The 8,342-nt window shown below is 34.9% G+C and overlaps 2 protein-coding genes across 2 annotated transcripts; both read right to left on the bottom strand.

The window, feature by feature from the left end:
• Positions 1 to 1,850: 1,850 nt before the first annotated feature.
• On the bottom strand, positions 1,851 to 2,807 carry LOC125359365 (olfactory receptor 2T1). The gene has a single exon (XM_048357066.1). The coding sequence runs from the start codon at positions 2,805 to 2,807 to the stop codon at positions 1,851 to 1,853; it is 957 nt and encodes a 318-aa protein (XP_048213023.1).
• Positions 2,808 to 3,350: 543 nt separating this feature from the next.
• Positions 3,351 to 7,752, bottom strand: LOC125359860 (SET domain-containing protein 9-like). The gene is made up of 2 exons (XM_048357730.1): positions 7,712 to 7,752; positions 3,351 to 3,891 (listed from the first exon to the last, which is right to left on the bottom strand). The coding sequence occupies exons 1-2, from the start codon at positions 7,750 to 7,752 to the stop codon at positions 3,351 to 3,353; spliced, it is 582 nt and encodes a 193-aa protein (XP_048213687.1).
• Positions 7,753 to 8,342: the final 590 nt, after the last annotated feature.

Here is an 8,342-nt window from a genome sequence, read left to right as displayed (position 1 = left end):
ACTATGGTAAACAATGCTGCAATGATCATAATTGCACTGGTAGCTTTAGTGTGGCTTTGTTTGTGGTGTATAAATGCCCAGGAGTAGAATTGCTAGGTCATAAGTCATTTGTAAAATAAGTTAAACTCAGAAAGGCAAATATTACTTTTTCATATAGTCAGAGTGTAGGTTTAAACAATAAAGGGACATGAACATAAAAGAGGGGCTTAACGTTGGAGGGAACTTGTGCAGGGAGAAAGGTAATGTGGTAATATTTATGTGTGTGCATATGTGTGTGAAAATGTCATAGTGGAATCCACTTTTTCAAAAACTGTGAGAGAGGGAGTATGAAGGCATAACCTGTAATCTCAGCTAGTCAGGAGGCGAGGCAGAGATGGGAGGATGGGAGATGGTTCAAAGCCTGATTTAAAAAAAAAAAAAGACTAGAGTGAAAAAAAATAAGCCAAGCATGGGGTGTATAATACTAATTCAGCTATATAGTGATATAAGTAGGATCACTCTGGTCTTAGGCTGCTCTGGGCCAAATTGGGGCCCTATCTGGAAATAAACCAAGTAAAATGATCAGGAGAAATATCCCAAGAGGTAGAGTGCTTGTCTAGCAAGTAGAAGGCCCTGACATTGAAACCTCATACCATCAAAAAAAAAAAAAAAAGAAAAGAAAATTGCAGAAGAAAAAAATAGTAATAAAGGCAAGGGAAGGGAATAAGAAAAACTAAAAGAGAGAATAAATATAATCAAGCTGCAGCATGTGCAAACATAAAAACTACATTATGTACACACAGAAAATATCAAAATATAAGCTAATAAAATAATAAAAAAATTAAGTTTGTGTTTCTTTGCTATAAGCGTAGGGATAATAAGCTCAAAATGGCATATCAATTGTTAACTTTTAGAAAGACACTGATTAACATAGCAGTGACTACTACCATGGTTACGTTTCCGTAGTGACGTTTTTCTGTGGTTATTTAAATGTTTTTTTTTTCTTACATATTTAGGTATAACAATGAACATCATTTGCCACAGGCTCTTTGTCCTTATTTTTAAGATCAAATGGACACATGGAGATGAACAGTGAGTTAACTCCTGTTACCTGAATGGATTATGCTTAACTTCAATGACCACTTTAACACATTTGAAAAGCTTTTTTTGCCTTTCTGATTCATACACTTGGATATTTCTTCAATGTTCAGTGCTGTTATGATGTTACTCTCTCTGGGAAATTCCTTTTGCTTTTAATCAGCAGCTGTAACTTATTTCTAAATATTTTTTATGTATGTGTTGCAAACAAATAAAAGTTAAATACTGAATTTCTACTGAAAGAAATAATCATTTTAATGATTGCAATGAAAACACAACTACTTTGGAAATCTACATGCTGTGACTAGCTAGCTACTCCCTGATAAATGGCAATATAGTTAGATGTACCATCACTCTTCCTGAAAGTTGCTAAGAAAGGATTTTCACTATCCCTAGACAGTGAGCTACAGTTACACAGAGCATGCTATATCTTCCAGATCCCATATTCTCTCCTGCCCTACTGGATGCAGCCCATACATGTACATTTCGCATAATTTATTGTAACTCTAAGAGGTAAAATTATCAGGCAATACATTCTCATTAGTTAGTCTGGAACCTACTGAGTATTTCTTTTGAATATATATGAACAAAGCAGGAAGAAAGTATAAAGGAGAAAAGAGATGGAACAAGGGATACTGAGAGGTTATGAGTTTATGGTAATGTTTTCCTTCTAGTCCAGTTGAATGTTTGTTTCCAGTTGAACCCATCAGTAAGAATATTGCCACACAGAGTAATGTTTCCCACTTCCCATCTACTTGGAAAAAAGCCATCTTTCAAAAGGGCTCTTCTGATACTCGTTGGGAATCCTTGAACCTCCCCAGTGTTCTCCTGAGTGCTCCCGTCACATCCTTGTTTCTCAGGCTGTAGATGAGAGGGTTCAGCATGGGTGTAAGGACGGTATAAAACACAGAGAAGACTTTGTCCTGGGTTGGTGTATGGTAAGTGTGTGGCACCATGTAGGTGTACATGGCAGCCCCATAGAACAAAGTCACCACAGTCATGTGAGATGAACAAGTGGCAAACGCCTTCTTTCTCCCCTCTGAGGAGCTCATGTTGTAGACAGTGGTCAGGATCTGGGCATAGGAAGCAATCACCACTGAGAAAGGAATTAGTAGCATGAGAACACAGCACACATACATCACTGTCTCATAGAGGACTGTGTCTGCACAGACCAATTTCAGCAGAGCAGGGGCTTCACAGAAGAAATGGTTAATCATTCGAGAACCACAAAAAGGAAAACTCATAGTAATAGGGGTGAGGAGAAAGCCATCCAAAGAGCCCCCAAACCAGGACCCTGCTATTATCATCCAGCAGATCCTGCGGCTCATGAGGACAGGGTATCTCAGTGGGTTGCAGATGGCCACATAGCGGTCATAGGCCATGAGGCCCAGCAAAAAGAACTCAGCTCCAACCAGGGTAAGGTAGAGGAAATGTTGGGCTGTGCACCCCACAAAGGAAATGGTCCTTTGACCGAGGAGATAGTCGACCAGCATCTTCGGTACAACGGTGGAGATGTACATCATGTCAATAAAGGAAAGATGGCTGAGAAGGAAGTACATGGGGGTGTGGAGGCGCATGTCTGTGTTGATCAGGAAAATCATAACCCCATTGGCCACCATGGCAGTGAAGTAGATGACAAAGATGACAGCAAAGAGAAGGCTGGAGGTTTCTTCCCTGTTGAACAACCCAATCAAAGTGAAGTCTGTGGAGGATATGTTTAGCCTTTCCATTGATGGTGCTGACACAACTTAGAATCCTCCAATAAACTGATGATATTCTCAGGGTAGCAAATGAACAGTATGTGTGTTGACTCTTTTTTTGTTCAGCTGGAATAATCTTTATTCAGATACACACTAGTTGGGCTCATGGCAAAGCAATCATTACCTCTGGCTTTATTCTGCAAAAATAAGTTTTTACAGAAGTTTTTACACATAGTTACAAGAATTACTGATGCTTACCTAAAAGTTTATAAACCACTACCACAGAGGTATACAAAATAAATGAAGATTGAAATAAGTTCAAGTAGTGTGTTTTAATAAGCCGTGTATTTAGGTGAAAACCAATTAAAATTGAGATTGAGCTGCAAATTTGAAGTTGTAATGATGAAAGTACCTTTTACCTAGAATATAAATTTAATATCATTCAACATATAAAAATCCCTACTCTAATAACATCTCAAAATATTTGTTCAGCAAGCGAAACTTAAGAAAAAATAATTAAACAAAAAACAAGAATTAAAAACAAGTAGAAAATCCAATTTCTAATTCAGAAAGTCAGCTGATAAATGTGTAGTCATTTGATAAAAGCTCTTCTCCTTGATTGATGTCTCTAAGTGCAACAAGAACAACACAACGAAGTGGCCTTTGTTCATTATAGTTGTAAGAAATGTTTGGGATATATTGCTTCAGTTCTATAGGGAAAACTGCAGGCACATCGAATTCCTGGTAGCACACATTAGCTGCTCTGTTGTTAGAACAATTGTTGACATATTGTCCCACAGCCAGTGGATTATGAATTTCTGATGTTAGCCATGTGCTATCACTCATTTTCAAAGGGCCAAGTAAATCTCTCCCACGGGAAAATCTGTATACAACTTTTGATATTCCTTTATCATTTCCATCAATGAGTACCCCATCTAGGCATCTAAAAATAAATGGATTTCCAATGGACTGGAAAAAGATTGGCTCATACCTCTGATTTACTGTACCCAAGAGCAAAGGCTCCCCCTTCCACGCAGAAAATATCTTATTGCTGGTCCAGATTTCAGGGCCCCAGTGAGGGCAGACAGCAGAAGATACACCACTAGCCCCCACGCTAGGAACACCCAGGTTTCGTGTGTTGACTCTTAAACATCAGACTTCTAAAAGATAAAGAAAAAAATAGTTTTCTTAGTAGTTTGAAAATACATTCTATACAACTACTCTATACAATATTGTTAATCCATGCACATTTTAAGTAAAGTTCATCATTATTAATCAATAATTAATTAAATATGTTAGACAATATATTCACTGATGCTACTGAACCACAGTGCTATAATTATAATATTAAGTGCATACACTATAAAATTTAGCTCTGAAGTATGTGTACCACATTAGATTATTTAAATTAACGCCATTATTAAATGCATCTTTTCTCTGGTCATTCTGACCACCAGCTTCCAAACATCATTAGGGTTAGGTCATCCATTTTGCAGACAAATTGTGTGTGATAAAATGAACTGGACAATAAAGCAAATCCAGCAAATTGAGACCTAAAAAGATTGCCTGATACTAGAAAATATTATTGTTCAAAATTATTTCATATCTTTTTAAGAAAGAAGGATGAAAGGAATTAGTATTAATATCATTCCCAATTAGAATTCAGAGGAAAGAACATGAAAAAACATTGAGTTTTAGTTGACACATTGTTTTTAGCTATATTATGTTTTTAATAGAAACTGGGTAACTATTTATCATAATGATCTAAGTTCTTTACTAAAAACTATAGTTCCATGTGTGTGTACCACACTGGATTATTTAAGTTGGCATCATTATTCAATGCATCTTTTCTATAGTCATTATGATCACCAGCTACTAAACATCTCTGATCTTGTCTATAATTTAGGATTATAAAAGAAAACAAAAACAAAATAAAATTTGTGGAAATCAAAGATGATCTTTTATATATTTTATGGCAAAGTGTATATAAAATATTTAACAATTACATTCACCAAATTAATCCAATGACCCTTTGAACATCTATCTATGACTATGAGCATTTGAATCAATTATTCATTAATGCTGTACAATTGAAAACAAAAATGACATTTTGAAGAGCTAATTCTCTTACAAGTTATGTGCTAATAGGTGTTAGTAACTACTCACCCTTTGATGCACATAGTGAAACTAAGAAGTAACTCTAAAGCCTCTCCCTTGGCTGAGTATATGTCAGTAGTTCACAGTCAGTTACTGGATGTTTGGGCCAAGTGGTCTCAGTTCATTCTGCGTTCTCACTCATGGCCAAAACAATACAGTACCACCAACATGATGTAAAATGTGCCAAGCATTGTATTCTGTTAATGTTTTTGTTATGTGTAATAAAGTCACGACTAAGAGAAAACATAACTTGTTGTGGTGAGAACTGCTTTATTAACAGTGCAAGCAATATTTACCACATTTTATTTTATGCTTCTGATTTCAGAATTTTTGGTGCCAAGTTATATGAATTTCCCTTTACAATCTACTTCATTAGCCTTTTCCATTTTAGTTTTTGCTTGGGGTCCATTCAAATATGTATGTAAAGGGAAAATGCTATCTGGTTTATGAAATAGCATCAATAATCATATCTTGCTCCTTTACACTTTGTCCATTTTCAGTTTAATGTCTATCATTTTTAGTTACATAAAATGATATTTTGTACAGGTAAGTACTCCTAAATATATATTTAAAGCTTCTGCTGTCCTATAATTTTCTACCTAGCTATTCTTGTAGGCCCAGCATTTCAGACCACATCTAAAAGAGAACACTCATTGCCATTCACCTGCCTTATCCTCTTCCTTGTACATAAAAGGTCTAATGTGTCAAAGAGACAGGTCTCTCAACATGACTTGGAATTCCAAACAAAACACTTGATTGAATTTATTACCTGTCCATTCACTGTAAGGTAGGATAATGAGAATATTTCTATTTCTGTTAGGCACAGATTATATCATGTTACACACAAGAACATAATCAGAAAATGTATGGAATGACTGTGCTCTCACTAAAAAAATGTGCATTTAAAGTGATAAAGTAGACTCATTGTAAAATAAAATTTGGGATTACATGAACTAAGTTCTTTATCTGCTCATGGAATTCTTTGACTCAAGTGTCTCTCATCAAAATCTTGGAGTATATCTTTGGATTATGTTGAGTTAATAAAATATTCAAGGTTATTATAAAGATTAAGGGGAAGGGGAGTTAAGGCAAATGGGGGGAATGATGAAGGGGTGACATTTATTAAGATGAATTTTCCTCATAATTGATGTGCTGAATTGAAACCCCTTTGAACTATTTAAAGATAATAAAGAAACAAAGAAATTGATAGATAGGTGAAAATATTTTATGTAATACAAGGTAAAATGGAAATTTTTACAAATATATTCTTTTTGCCAAAATTATTTGTAAAAATATGAGCATTCCCCAACCCTCCTTTAAGCAATGTACATATTCACCTAAAAATCTATGAATTTCAATTGCAAATACCTCTCAATCTTCAGATATATTAAAGGACAGTGCAGTGTAGAAATTTCAGTAGTAAGGCTTTGTATCTCTTTCTTCAAATATCACTGGACCTGAAGGAAATTGTATTTTATAGAAATTCTCTGAAGTTTGTATTCATTGTAATTAGGCCTGCAGAAAATCTGCATGTCTTAGAGGGGCATGAGTAGTCAGAGCCTGAATATTCTGAGTACAATGAAGAATATTAATTACTTTATTGGGCAAAATTCTTTTCCAGACTTACTTAAATTACATTTGACTTCATCACAACACACACATACACACATATAAATGACACATTTATTCCATCCTGACATTTACAAATATCTCCTTTGTAAGAAATTCATGTTTACTTAAATATGCATAGTTGCAAATTTCTCCCACTTTGATATACATTGGAGTTAAGATGAAATTCTTGTTCAGGACTATAATATTCTCTAAGACCATCCTTAAACCAAGCAATAATAGACTAAATTGTCAGTTTTATGTAAATTGTATACGATTTCAATGTGATCTCTGGTGGAGTTTCTGCCATATGAAAGAGTACACACTATGTTCTTTAATGTAACGACCTATATCTGGGAAATTGAGTTAGCATAGATTAAATTTTTACCCATGCTTTCTCCACCATTTTATTTTATTTTGTTTGTGTAATTATGAAGCTCAATCCCAGAGCCTTACTCATAAAAGGAAAACTATCTACCTCCGAATTACATCTCCAGCCCATTTTTCTCCCTTTAATTAGCCTTCCATAATGTAAATATAACTGTAAAGTCTTCCTTCTTTTTCATTAGGTTGAATTCATCTATGAATTACCCACCAAAATATTTGTTCCAGCCACCTACTTTCAGATACACACTGCAAAAGTAGTATGTTAAATGAAGTCAATCTTACGGGTACAAATCCATCATATTTTGTCTCATATGTAGAAGCTAGAACTAACTTATAAAGGTATAAGTAACATATACAGAGTTGTATGCAAGTGTGCAAACCAAGGTGTGTTTGCCAAGGAGAAGTTAAAGTGTAATTCTTCAGAAAAAAATCACAGTCCAATAAATGAATACTAGGGAATTGGTACTTGAAAGGTGATATAGGAAGGTTGACAGCAGACAGATAAATGAATGGAGAGAGAAAGGGGTGAGAATTCAGGCATAATATTCTATGTATACATTAAGAATTTAAGAAAATAGAGGGGAGAAGTTGAGTTGTTAGGGAAGAAGGAGAATGATGAAAGGTGACATCAGTCAAGAGAAAATGTATTTATAAATTGATTCGTGGAATGCTGACCTTTATACAATTACTTAAAGATAATAAAATATTATTTAAAAATCAGTATGTAGATTGTAGCAAATTAGGTATTATTTTTCCAGCATGAACTGGATGGATGATATTACCTCTCTGTTTCTATTTCAGACACATCTCCTTGTTGATTCATTATTTACATGTTACAAGTTTCAGTGATATTTACTTGAAAGTTGAAAGGTTTTCAATCTGAGGCAATACAAAATTGGGTAATTTTTATTTATTTATTTATTTATTTATTTATTTATTTATTTATTTATTTATTTATTTATTTATTTATTGCCAGTCCTTGGGCTTGGACTCGGGGCCTGAGCACTGTCCCTGGCTTCTTTTTGCTCAAGGCTAGCACTCTGCCACTTGAGCTACAGAGCCATTTCTGGCCATTTTCTATATATGTGGTGCTGGGGAATCGAACCCAGGGCTTCATGTATATGAGGCAAGCGCTCTTGCCACTAGGCCATCTTCCCAGCCAAATTGGGTAATTTTGAAACAAAAATTTAAATGTGTAGACATTCTTTCTATACCTAATTTCCTAAGGCAAAATGATGAAACTCAAATTGAAAGAAGCATAATGAAATGCTAATGTACTTAGGCTATTTTGGAGTGACTTAGCACCTTAGGACTCTTACTCCTCCTACCAGGACATAATGGAAACAATCCAGAGTGATCACCACAACTACAGAGACCTGTTGTTTCCTATGGGAGTTTATTCCATCTCTTGGT

The sequence above is a fragment of the Perognathus longimembris genome, chromosome 11, assembly GCF_023159225.1.
Source record: "Perognathus longimembris pacificus isolate PPM17 chromosome 11, ASM2315922v1, whole genome shotgun sequence".
Taxonomy (NCBI): Eukaryota; Metazoa; Chordata; class Mammalia; order Rodentia; family Heteromyidae; genus Perognathus; species Perognathus longimembris.
The sequence above is the reverse complement of the archived record's forward strand: the minus strand, read 5'-3'. Positions and strand labels throughout refer to the sequence as shown.

Coding starts and splice junctions, on each gene's coding strand:
- LOC125359365 (XM_048357066.1), bottom strand. CDS start 2,807: ATGGAAAGGCTAAACATATCCTCCACAGACTTCACTTTGATTGGGTTG.
- LOC125359860 (XM_048357730.1), bottom strand. CDS start 7,752: ATGAATCAACAAGGAGATGTGTCTGAAATAGAAACAGAGAG. Junction 3,892..7,711: donor TCTGAAATAGAAACAGAGAG/GTAATATCATCC, acceptor GGGTGTTCCTAG/CGTGGGGGCTAGTGGTGTAT.